At 46.2% G+C, this 13239-nt stretch overlaps 1 protein-coding gene across 1 annotated transcript in view; it reads left to right on the forward strand.

Annotated features, from left to right (window-relative positions):
* The window catches only part of SYMPK (symplekin scaffold protein), a 36520-nt gene that overhangs the window by 8882 nt on the left and 14399 nt on the right, over nt 1-13239 (forward strand). Inside the window, exons 8-13 of the mRNA XM_059903553.1 lie at nt 1454-1624; nt 2844-3083; nt 7430-7584; nt 9732-9882; nt 11350-11554; nt 12407-12557. Coding sequence (XP_059759536.1) covers nt 1454-1624; nt 2844-3083; nt 7430-7584; nt 9732-9882; nt 11350-11554; nt 12407-12557 — 1073 coding nt within the window. The remainder of the gene's footprint in view (nt 1-1453; nt 1625-2843; nt 3084-7429; nt 7585-9731; nt 9883-11349; nt 11555-12406; nt 12558-13239) is intronic.

Genomic DNA, 13239 nt, shown 5'->3' on the forward strand with positions numbered 1-13239 from the left:
TCGTGAGCACTTAGTAGTAAATACTAGCTAGTTTTACAGTTTTTCTAATTGCAAATTATAGAAGTAGTACATGCACATTACTGAAATGTCAAGCAATAAATATAGAGGGGTATAAAAGGAAAATACCCCCTCCCCAAGTCCTGCTTACCAGAGATGAATACTGCTAAGAGTATTGTTTTCTTTCAGACCTTTTCTATGCAAAGATATTTATATGTATATATTCATAGTTTCTGTGTCTGTCTGTTGGCCCTGTTTTTACAGAAAACAGGGCCATGCTTTATACTTTGAACTGAGAGGCATTAGAGTGTAGTGGCTTGTATTTGAATCTCTGCTCTACCATTGAGCAACTGACCTCTTCTCTCTGATCCTGTTTCTTCGTTGGTAAATTGGGGGTCATTATTATGGCATCTACTTTAGGGTGTAGGTATGAGCATTTGGTGAGTTAATGTGGCTGGCATAGTAAGCATTCCACAAATATTAGCTCTTCTTATATGTTGTTTGACAACCTTTTTTTTTTTAAATTAATTAATTAATTTGTTATTTTTGGCTGCGTTGGGTCTTCATTGCTGCATGCGGGCTTTCTCTAGTTGCGTCGAGTTGGGGCTACTCTTCGTTGCAGTGTGCGGGCTTCTCGTTGCGGCAGCTTCCCTTGTTGCGGAGCACGGGCTCTAGGTGCACAGGCTTCAGTAGTTGTGGCACGCGGGCTCAGTAGTTGTGGCTTGCGGGCTCTAGAGCACAGGCTCAGTAGTTGTGGCACACGGGCTTAGTTGCTCCACGACATGTGGGATCTTCCCAGACCAGGGCTCGAACCTGTGTCCCCTGCATTGGCAGGCGGATTCTTAACCACTGTGCCACCAGGGAAGTCCCTTGACAACCTTTTGAACTCAACAAAATTATCTTGTTACATCTTTTCCTAACAATATCATGTTCAGATGCTACAAAGTATTCCATAGTATGGTTACATCACATTCTATTTTTTTTTCACTATTTCAGATAATGTGGCATCCAGTATGTTTTTGCATAAGAAATGTCAAATATGTCAAATATGTCAAAATATCTTTCACAGTTGTTAAGAGTTAACTTTTGGTGACTGGATCAAGGAGCGTGGTGATAAAAAGAACTTTGAGTTCTTTGTCTGTGTGTACAGACATATACATATTCAAAGTTTTACATCAGTGTAGTTCAGACAGTCAGATTCCTTATAGTTGGATATTTTAAATTATTTCTACTTCTTCACTATTGCAAGCTCATGCTTTGAGCAGCAGCTCTAAATTTTTATACTCATTAATAGTCTTATAGTCAGACTCATCAACCACTAAATTTTCTGTGTTTTTTCAGCCATTCACAGCCATCCGTGTATGAGGATCTTTCTCCTTTTGGTCCCAAAGGCTGCTCTCTCTGGAGGCCAGGGAGAAAGGGCCCTACTAACTGCTTCTCTTCTCTCCCTCATTAGATGTGCTGTGGGAAGAAGGCAAGGCAGCCTTAGAGCAGTTGCTCAAGTTCATGGTGCACCCCGCTATCTCCTCCATCAACCTGACCACAGCCCTGGGCTCCCTCGCCAATATTGCCCGCCAGAGGCCCATGTTCATGTCTGAGGTGATTCAGGCCTATGAAACCCTGCACGGTAAGTTGGTCCCCTCCTTCTCCCCTTCCCCTGTCCACAGACCAGGCTCCTCTATTCTGAGGAAATGTGAGCTAGGTAGTGGGCCCATAAGGGATTCATCATCAATCTAGTAGGTTGTGGACACAGGGAAGGATTCTCTAGGCTAGACATGTATATTTCGGTGGTTGCATGTGACAGAAACTTGGTTCAAAGCTGATTTTAATATTGAGGTATGTGTGGGTGAAATGACCTGGTTGGTGTCTGTGAAGTACTTTAAAATACTCCAGCTCTGCCCTTCTCTCCCCCAAAAAGCAGGGAGGATCGATGTGCCAAGATCAGCAAAATGTTGATGGGTACATGGTGATTCATTATACTGTTTTCTCTACTTTTGTGCATGTGTGAAAACTGAAAAGTCTGGGGTTGAGGCATGAGTGTGTGCAGATCATGAATCCCTCTCCATCTCCTGGCTCTTATGTGTCTCCTTCCTTGGGGTAGCAAAGATGGCCCCCAGTTGTTACAGGCTTCCATTCCATCTCCTTGGCAACCCCATGGGAAAGAGAATGTCTCTTCCCAATCATTCCAGCAAAGGTCCAAGGGCTCATTGTTTCTGATTGGCCAAGAAGATATTGTGAGCCTATCTTTGAACCAGTCACAATGGCCAGGAGATTGCAGTGTTCCTACTGGCCCTGAGTCTCTTGCCCACTTGGACTGAGAATGGAGCCGAGGTGGTTCCCTCAAAGGAAAATGGGAGTGTTGTTGGCTGAGGAAGTGGGAAGGGATGCTGGGCAGGAAAGATTGCAGGCATCCTCTTTCTCTCTGGAACAGGGGAGGCTTACTTGTCAAGGTGATTGTTAGACATTAGAAAGTCATTCTGGTGTCAGGGACCAACGATGAACTGTTGTGGCAGTTCGGTTGGGACATTCTGGAGGTGATTATAGCCTTCCCCAGGGCAAGCATGTTGGAATTTCCAGACCAGAGATGGAGGGAGATGAGACTATGTTTAATGAAAGGGAGGGTGAGTTTTCTCTTTGTTTTAAGGTTGACTAATACTGAAGGAGACCTCTCAAGGATTTTGAGTATCAGCTTGTACAGGGGGAAGGCCATACATTAGATCTGAGAGCGAAGGAACTTTTCTAGGAGATGTCCGCCACCACTGCCCAAGCTGGGGCTTGGGAAGTGAGGGTGGCAGGGCCCCATGAGCTCTGTCCACAGCGCGAAATTCTTGCTACTTTCCTCACAGCCAACCTGCCCCCAACGCTGGCCAAATCTCAGGTGAGCAGCGTGCGTAAGAACCTCAAGTTGCACCTGTTGAGTGTGCTGAAGCACCAAGCCTCCTTGGAGTTCCAGGCTCAGATCACCACCCTGCTGGTAGACCTGGGCACACCTCAGGCTGAGATCGCCCGCAACATGCCCAGCGGCAAGGACGCCCGCAAGCGGCCCCGAGATGACTCAGATTCCGCGCTCAAGAAGATGAAGCTCGGTGAGCTGAGGAGCCGAGTCAGGCCGGGCAGGAGGTGGTGGCGGGGACTGACCACGTTCGAAATGTCTCATTACTTACGGGAAACTGTAAGCTAAATTTACATTATAAATTATGTTGTATAAATATGGTGACATATAATAAGTGGTATCAAAGTAAAATTACTGAAGAATGTAATACACTTACAAGTAATTATGAGTTACTTAAGCTATACAGGAAGGAATAAAATGAAAATAGTCTCTCTTTCATCCCTCACCCCAAAAGTAACCACTCCACAAGTATTAACACTTAGATTTTCTTTCAGAAATGCCTTGTATGTGTTATGTGTGTAGAGTTCTCCTTCCCTGTGCTTCATTTATAAATCGAGTCTCTTTTTGAAGTAAATTTTTTTTTTTTTTTTGGCTGTGCCATGTGGCATGTAGGATCTTAGTTCCGAAACCAGGGATCGAACCCACACCCCCTGCAGTGGAATTGTGGAGTCTTAACCACTGGACCACCAGGGAAGTCCCTGAAGTAATTTTTTAATGGTTGTATTATTTATCAATAGTGTTGACCATGGCAACCTTCCTTACTGTAAAAAAAAAATTTTTTTAAGTGCTCGTTTGTTTCTAGAACATTTATGAAAGAATTGAGTTTTGGATTTCCCTGGCGGTCCAGTGGTTGAGACTCCGCACTTCCACTGCAGGGGGCGTAGGTTCGATCCCTGGTCAGGGAATTGGGATCCCATGGCGCAGCCAAAAAAAAAAAAAAGAATCAAGTTTTGTTTTTGTTTTTTTTTCACTTTGAAAAATAACTTTTTTTTTTTTTTTAATTTTATAGCTACTTTTATTTTTATTTATTTATTTATTTTTGGCTGTGCTGGGTCTTCGGTTCGTGCGAGGGCTTTCTCTAGTTGCGGCAAGTGGGGGCCACTCTTCGTCGCGGTGCGGGGACCGCTCTTCATCGCGGTGCGCGGGCCTTTCACTATCGCGGCCCCTCCCGTTGCGGGGCACAGGCTCCAGACGCGCAGGCTCAGTAGTTGTGGCTCACGGACCCAGCCGCTCCGTGGCATGTGGGATCGTCCCAGACCAGGGCTCGAACCCGTGTCCCCTTCATTAGCAGGCAGATTCTCAACCACTGCGCCACCAGGGAAGCCCGAAAAATAACTTATTTTGATATAAGGAGTGAGGTAAGGATCTATTTTTCTCCCCCTAATTAAGCACACAAAGCAGAACGTTCCGTACCTTATTTGTTTAGGAATTATCTTGGAGTTTTTCTATATGTGCACATGGAAATCTGCTGCATCCTTGTAATGGTGGCATAATAGTCTATAGGGTACATGGACCACTTTAACCAGTCCCCCTGTTGGTGGACATTTCATTTGTGTCCATTTTTATAAAGTAATGAAGATTGCTGTAGTGTACAGTCTTGCATGCGTGTCAAGTCATGAGACAAGTTCCCAGTAGTGGGATTGATGGGGCAAAGAGCTTATACATTTATTTTTTGCCAACCAATTTTATTTTTCTATTACTTTCAACTTTTCATTTTGAAATAATTTCGAACTTGCAGATAAGTTACAAGAATAATACCAAACACTCCTGTGTGCCCTTCACAAGGTGGGGATCACACATTCCATTTAGTTGTCACATCCCTCGAGTCTCCCAAATCATTTCCTCAGCCTTCTTCTATTTCATGACCTTGACGTTGTGAAGAGTCCAGGGCAGCTGTTTGGTAGAATGTCCCTCCTCTTGGGTTTGTCTGCTATTGCCTCCTGATTGGATTCAGGTTCTACACTTTTTGCACGAACACTGCAGAAGTGATGCCCCGACTTCCTCTGTGTGTTGTGAGGAGGCACATGATGTCAGTTTGTCTCATTATTGGTGATGGGAATTTGATCTCTTGGTCGAAGTGATGACCGCTGAGTTTCTCTAGTGTAAAGTACCCTTTTTCCCTTTGTAAATAATAAGCTGAGAAGAGATACTTAAAACTATGTAAAATACTAGTTCTGCTTCAAACTTTGTGTGGTTTTGGCATCCATTAATGATTGTTGCCTGCATCTACTATTACTGTCATGGTTATAAAAAGGTTTCTTTCTGCATTTATTACTTGGCATTTTGCTGTAAGGAAGAGCTTTCTTTTCTTCTCCCTACTTTATTATTAGTGTAGACTTCTGGATTCTTATTTATTCTCTGGGTTATAATCCATTATTGTTGTTTTTCATTTTGTTACTCAAATTGCCTTATATTTAGTAGCAGGAACCTTTGAGTTGGCTCCTATGTCCCTTTAATGTGACCTGTAAGTTTTTTTGAGCATTTCTTATTTTCTGGCATAACAAGGTGTTATAGACTCATCGTGTACTTTCCTTACCCCAGCCTTCAACCAGCCATTTCTCTAAGGAGCCCTGGTTTCTTTCCTTCTTTTTTTTTTTTTTTTTTCTGGTTTCTTTTAAGTAGGGAATAGTTTCAGAAACCAAGATCTGAGCCATGGATATCTCCATTACTGCTGGGTGCATTTAAATTCTTTTTTTTTGGCCGCACTGTGAGGCATGCGGGATCCCAATTGCCCGACCAGGGATCGAACCCATGTCCCCTGCGGTGGAAGCTCAGAGTCCTAACCACTGGCCTGCCAGGGAAGTCCCTAAATTCTTGATAGCAGTTTTCCAAAAAATCGCACCAGCGTATACAACCCCAGCAGTGTGCGAGTGCCAGTTACCCCATTCTTACCAGCCCTGGACATTTGTAAACTCTCTGGGTATAAATGGTATCCTAGGTCTCAGCTTGCTTTTTTGCATGTGTTGGAGTCAGGCTGCATGTTGTTTTACATTTATTAGCTACTTTAATTTCTGTGAAGTGCCCGTTCTATTGTGTTGGTCAGCCTTTTGTAACTGAATTGTATGTGCCCTTGGTTAATGCAGGGTATCAGTTCTTTGTTACATGTGTTACAAACTTGAAGAGACTGCATAACATTTCATCATATTTTTGCCTTAATCTACTTAAATCATTATTGAACATTCTAGCTTTTCCACTCTTATAAATACAGCTTTGAGGAACGTCTTTGCACACAAAGCCTTTTCTCTAAGGTTCACGTTAATTAGTTTTTTCCCTTGAGCTAGAACCGCTGTGCTTGTAGTCACCCAGCCTGTTATTGATAGAAGTTGTGTGCCATATCTCTGTACAGTCAATGTTGCAGTGAATTCTCTGTACATCTTACCTTAGCTATATCTGTAAGTTTTTTTTTTTTTTAAGGTATATTTATTTATTTATGGCTGTGTTGGGTCTTCGTTTCTGTGCGAGGGCTTTCTCTAGTTGCAGCAAGCGGGGGCCACTCACTATCGCGGCCTCTCTTGTTGTGGAGCACGGGCTCCAGACACGCAGGCTCAGTAATTGTGGCTCACGGGCCCAGTCGCTCCGCGGCATGTGGGGTCTTCCCAGACCAGGGCTCGAACCCGTATCCCCTGCATTGGCAGGCAGATTCTCAACCACTGCGCCACCAGGGAAGCCCCTGTAAGTTTTTAGGGTAGATATTTAAAAGTGGAAATCCTGTGTTGAAGAGGTGTGCACATTTAAAATATTGACCTGCTATCAAACTGCCCTTCCAAAAGGCAATACCAGTTTACATTTCCGCAGTTCACACCCCTATTAACAACGGTCACTACTAACCTTTTTTTTTATTATTATTTTAAATTAATTAGTTTATTTATTTTTGGTTGTGTTGGGTCTTTGTTTCTGTGTGAGGGCTTTCTCTAGTTGTGGCAAGCGGGGACCACCCTTCATCGCAGTGTGCGGGCCTCTCATTATCGCGGCCTCTCTTGTTGCGGAGCACGGGCTCCAGACGCGCAGGCTCAGTAGTTGTGGCTCACGGGCCTAGTTGCTCTGCAGCATGTGGGATCTTCCCAGACCAGGGCTTGAACCCGTGTCCCCTGCATTGGCAGGCAGATTCTCAACCACTGCGCCACCAAGGAAGCCCACTACTAACCTTTTTATTTTTTGTCAATCGTATAGGCAAATTCGCTGTCTTATTAGGATGTTTTTACATTTTCCTGATTCCTGGTGAGGTTGAGCACTGTTTCAAACGTAGGTGTTTTTAAACAATAAAGCTCTGTGAACTTATTACTTAACCTTTTTGTCTTTTGGAGCTTAGTGTGATCAGCCAGGCTGGTATGGCTTATTCCCATTTCCCAGATGAAGAGAACTGAGGTCTAGAGAGAGGCAGGTAGTTCCCCAGGGTCATATGGCACAAAGGTCTTCATCTGCTGCACTGTTCCTATTTGCTGAGGCTGCCTGGGGGCTGGGACCACTGGGGGTGCCTGGGAGGAGGGGAGGGCTGCTGCCCTCTCTAGAGCCATCATCTTGTCTCCTTCTGTATCCCAGAGCCCAACCTGGGGGAAGACGACGAGGACAAGGACTTGGAGCCAGGCCCCTCAGCGACCTCGAAGGCCTCAGCCCAGATCTCAGGCCAGTCAGACACAGATATCACAGCCGAGTTCCTACAGCCTCTGCTGACACCTGACAATGTGGCCAATCTGGTGAGGATGGGTGGGGGCCATTTCCCACCAGGCAGGGAGGAAGGGTCTCTAGTCTTTTCTCTGCCCCTCCGCTCCACACTGCCCACCTTTTCCAGATGACATCAGACCTGAAGCACTTTTCTGTTTTCAGTGTTGGGAGGGTGTGGTCCAGTGGGCCTTCCTCACTTTGGATGGACCTCTTCTTGCATGATCTTTACTCCTTCAGGAGGTTACTTGTCACTGCCCCCCCCCCATAATCCCCCTTTGGGTTTTCTGAGTCTCCATCTACACCCACGCATTCGCACTCTGTCCTCTCCTTTGCAGGGAGGGTCTCTTAACTGTAGAGTGAACCCCATGACTTGTTTGCTAAGTGGTGTAGGATTGGCATCGGTGGGGTGGGATGACCAGTGTTTTCTTTGGATTTTCAAAGATGACCTGCTTCAAAGTGAAAGAACCACTGGTTTGAGTTGATGAGGGGAGCTGGAGTGGTGGGATGTCTCACATCAGTCCTCCGGCTGTAGCAGCACCGAGACCTTTCTGTTGGGTGCTCATGGAGAATAAATACCTCTTCCCATGCTCAACAGCAGTCACCATCAGCTTTCCCTTCTCTCTGCCTAGAGCCTCCAAGGGGCTTAGCTGTTGGGTGATTGGGGTGGCGAGGAGTTTTCTCTCCAGCTCAGATCTCTTTGGTGAGCTCCGGGCCTGGATATGCGGCCACCTCCTGCATCTTTCTCTCCTTGGGTGTTTCACAGGCACCTCAGACTTAACATTTCAAAACTAAACTTGTGAAATTTCTCCCCCGACTCTTCTACAGGCCCGTGGCTCCTCCTGTGTTCTTGGCACACATGCCTCTCGTCCCCACGCCACAAACTTGGGAGTTAAACTCTTTACCTCCCCCTCAGCCTGAGTCCTTGCCCTCTTCTCCATTCCCCATGGCCCATGCCCTGTCCAGGCCCCGCCCTTTTCACACAGAGAACTACCTGCTTGTTCCCTGGCTCTGCCTTCCACTCTCCCTGTGGCAGGCAGAGGCATCTTTGTAAAGTACAAGTCATGATGCTCCCCTGCTCAGATCCCTGCCAGGGGTCTTTGTTTCCTTCCAGATAAAACTTAAATTCAGCTTGCCTTAGACCCTGTCTGATCTGGCTTCCATTAACTTGTTGTACCTTATCTATCCCTGCCACACTCCGGGAAATTGTCTTTTTCAAATTATCAGCATGAAGTTGTTCATAGATTCTTTTATTTTTATAATACCTGCTGTCTCTGTAGTAATGTGCCACTTTTTTGTCCCTAATACTGTGTCCTTCCTCTTTTTTTGTTTATTCTTGCTGTAGATTTGGTTGGTTTCAGTCATTTCAAAGGACTGGCTGTTAAGTTTTGTTGATAATCTTTTGTAACCTTTTCTGTTTTATTTCTGCTGTCTTTATTTCTTTCATGTTACTTTCTGTGAATGTTTTTCCCCAAGGTTAAATGCTTAGCTTATTAGTTTTCAGTTTTCTTTTCCAGTGTAAGCATTTAAGGATCTGATTTTCCATCTAGGTACCGTTGTAGCTGCATCTTACACATTTTGATTTGTAGTTATTTCATTACCTTTCTGTTCTATTATTTTATTATTTAAGAGCATGCATTTAAACTTCCAAGCCTGTAGGGAGTTTGAGATTATCTTTTGTTACCAATTCCTGACAGACATGGATGTGCTCTATTAGGATACTGATTTTTTTTTTTTTTTTAAAGTCAATTTCTGGTTCATATTATACTGTGTCACTGAACCTTCTTCCACTCACTGGGCAGGGTACCAGCTTTGCTGCCTCTTAGCCTTCCTATACTTGGAATATATTACCCGCCAACCCCTCGCTTGCAAGACTTCATTCTGTGTCAATCGGATTCTGGCCCTTCTCTCAGTTCTCAGCCTATGTGCCACTGCCCCGGGGAGCCAAAGCCATCCCTGGCACCCTTTACTGTGTCCCGTGGCACCCTTTACTTCTTCTCTCATACGCCACACTGCATCAGTACTCGTTTTCTCTCTGACTTGCGCAAGAATCTGTGCTCCATGAGAGCAGGCCCAGGTCTGTCCTAGTCACTGCCATTTCGCTAGCATTGGCCTGGGTGTGGAACGAATGTTTGTTGAGTCAATAAGTAAGGGAAGACTCCTTTTCCTGGGCATCTCGCAGGTCCTCATCAGTATGGTGTACCTGCCCGAGGCCATGCCCGCCTCCTTCCAAGCCATTTACACCCCAGTGGAGTCAGCAGGCACTGAAGCCCAGATCAAGCACCTGGCTCGGCTCATGGCCACACAGATGACGGCCGCAGGACTGGGGCCAGGTGAGTGTCACATGGAGCTGACCAGGGCTAGGGGTTGGCACTATGGCCACTGGGTCCTCCTTAGTGGAAGAGCACCTCTTTGTAATGCTGCAAATGGAAAATCATGCGATCTTAGGTGTAAATAGTTACAGGTCCCATAGATACAGTGACTACTCTATAGTTTCAGGCCCTGGGCTTTGAAATCTAGCAGACCTGAGTTTGAGGTCTGAGTTGAACTAGACTACCTCAGCCACTTAATAGCTGTGTGTCTTTGGTCAAGTTACTTAACCTCTCTGAGTGCCAGGTGGTTTCCCATTCTAACAGTACTATTGAGGTATAAATTATGTACAGTGAAACACACAGCTCTTAAGTGTACACCTTAGTGAATTTTCACAAAGTGAACACACCAGTGTAGCCGCCACCCAGATGGAGAAGGACTGTTACCAGCACTCTGGAAAATTCTCTCTTGCTCCTTTCCAGTCGACACTCAAAGTATCCCCTGTCCAGAGACAACCACTGTTCTGACTTCTGTCTCCACAGATTAGTTTTTTCTAGTTTTGAACTTCTTATAAATGGAATCATAGAGTCTGGCTTATTTTGCTCAGCATAAGGTTTTGTTTTGTTTATAAATGTATTTATTTATTTATTTATGGCTGTGTTGGGTCTTCGTTGCTGTGCGGTGGCCTCTCTTGTTACAGAGCACGGGCTCTAGGCTCACGGGCTTCAGTAGTTGTGGCACGCAGGCTTCAGTAGTTGTGGCTCGCGGGCTCTAGAGCGCAGGCTCAGTAGTTGTGGCGCACTGGCTTAGTTGCCTCGCGGCATGTAGGATCTTCCCAGACGAGGGATCGAACCCGTGTCCCCTGCATTGGCAAGCGGATTCTTTTTTTTTTTTTTTTTTTTTTTTTTGCAGGCAGATTCTTAACCACTGCGCCACCAGCGAAGTCCCATCAGCATAAGTTTTTGAGGTTCATCCATGTTGCTGTGTGAACCAAGAGTTTACTTTTTATTGCTCAGTAGTCTTCCATTATGTGAATAGGCCACCGTTTGTTTATCCACACTCCTCTGTTGATGGACCTGTGGATTGTTTACAGTTTTTGTCCATTGTGAATAAAGCTGCTGCGAACATTTGTGTACAGGTGTTTTGATGCACATGTGCCCTCATTTATCTTGAGTTGATACCAAGGAGTGGAATTGTTGAGTCGTGAGTTTGGGTATGTTCAGTGCTATTCGAAACTGCCCATCAGCTTTCCAAAGTGGCAATACCATTTACTACTCCCACTGGCAGTGAGTGGGCATTTCTAGTTTGAGTCTCCGTTGTTGTATTGCAAAATGGGGATGAAAAAGGTACCTGCTCCAGAAAGGCATTTTGCAGATTTAAATGAGTTTTGTGTGTACAAGGCTTAGAGTAGAGCCTGTCTCACAGGAGGTCCTTGGGTGGGAGCGGGTGGGTCTGACGTGCCAAGAGCCCATTTGCTGCCTCCCCCTCAGGCGTGGAGCAGACCAAACAGTGCAAGGAGGAGCCCAAGGAGGAGAAGGTGGTGAAGCCGGAGAGTGTCCTGATCAAGCGGCGCCTGTCAGCTCAGGGTCAGGCCATCTCGGTAGTGGGCTCCTTGAGCTCCATGTCCACTCTGGAGGAGGAAGCGCCCCAGGCCAAGAGGAGGCCAGAGCCCATCATCCCTGTCACGCAGCCCCGGTGAGTCCCCTTGCAGGTGCTGGTGCAGGACTAGAGGCCTGGTTCTTGGTGTGTGTGTGACAGACAAAGACAGATAAACAGAGATCGGTCTGGACGAGGGTCTGTCTGATTCCGGCGTCAATGCCCTAACCACTAAGGCTTAGCTGTTGTTTTCTTTTAGAAAAAACACCCCTTACTTATATCTAAAATTGGGAAGGAATGATAGTATCTCTCTCTAAGGATGAGGGAGAATTAAATGAGTTCACAATGATGGTTAGATGATTAAATCAGATAACGCTTGGGGTGGGCAGTGATCTTGATGTAAAAGCACTGAGCGTGATTCCTAGCGCATAGGAGGTGCTACTGGTTGTTGCCATCGTCGTCCTCATCATTACCTGCCTTAGAGACCACAGAATGCTGCCAGTCCCTGCCCTGTCCCCAAGCAAGGCCCTGCCTGATCTGCTGCCCCTCCAAGCTCTCCATTCCCCTTTCCTGCCTCCTCCAGTCACACCAGCCTCTTGGTGTTTCTTGAACAGCCAAGCAGGTTCCCACTTGAAGGCCTTTGTACCTCCTGTTCCCTCTGCCTGGAAAGCTCATCCTCCAGATATTTGTGGATCTTATTCACTCGTTTCATTCAGATCTCCAGTCACACGTTGCTTGCTCCTTATAGAGGCCTTCCCTGAGATACTGTTTACAAAACCAAAATAGCGTCCTCTTCCTTCCCATTACCCTGCGCCCTGCCGTGCCTCAGAGTCACAGGGGAGTTGGAGAGACAGTGTGGGGGGTGTCTCTGTATGTATGGCCTGGGGTGGGCCTGGGCTCCAGAAAGGATGTTCCGAGTCACCGTGTCCCTGTCCCTACTCTCCCATGTAGGCTGGCAGGCGCTGGCGGGCGCAAGAAAATCTTCCGTCTGAGTGATGTGCTGAAGCCCCTGACCGACGCCCAGGTTGAGGCCATGAAGCTGGGCGCTGTGAAGCGGATCCTGCGGGCTGAGAAGGCCGTGGCCTGCAGCGGGGCAGCCCAGGTGTGCCTCTGTACCCCCCAGCCCGTCCTTGCAGTCCCGCTCCCCAAGAGTCTGCCTCACATCCCAGCAGAGAGACAGGCCCCGGGGTCAACCCCCCTGGCTCCAGATTCCACCTCTGCCGTTCACTGGCCACTTCTCCAAACCTTACTCTGTTGTCCCATAAAACGAAGAGATGGCAGCTCCACACAGGTGACAAGGAGGAAGAAATGTGTGGACACGCACGCGCTCGCACTCAGCACAGGGCGGCTGCGAGGAAGAGCCCTGCGAGTGCGGGCTGCCATGATGCTCTTTCTTCCTTGTGGTTAACAGTATTCTTGTTCTTTAGCTTCAGAAACACTCACACACCTGCTTTAAATCCTGATTCTGCCACTTCCTAGGATTGTAACCTCAGTCAAGCGACTTTTTCCCTATTTTTTTGAAGTTTATTTTTAATTACCCAAATAGTATATGAACGTATTCTCTCTGTTAAAAAATATTTCCAGGCCACAGAGGGCCTGTAAGTCTCCTTTGGCCCCCACTGCATGCCATCCCCTCCACAGAGGCGACCGATGTACAAATGAAGGGAATCCGTCAGGATCTTTTTCTGTGTACCTAAGTATGTAGATATTACCCCTAGAAATTTAGATATTTATATTTTAGATACATTTTAGATATTTAGATATATTTTAGATATTTGTAATTT

This window comes from Balaenoptera ricei, chromosome 19 (assembly GCF_028023285.1).
Source record: "Balaenoptera ricei isolate mBalRic1 chromosome 19, mBalRic1.hap2, whole genome shotgun sequence".
Classification (NCBI taxonomy): domain Eukaryota; kingdom Metazoa; phylum Chordata; class Mammalia; order Artiodactyla; family Balaenopteridae; genus Balaenoptera; species Balaenoptera ricei.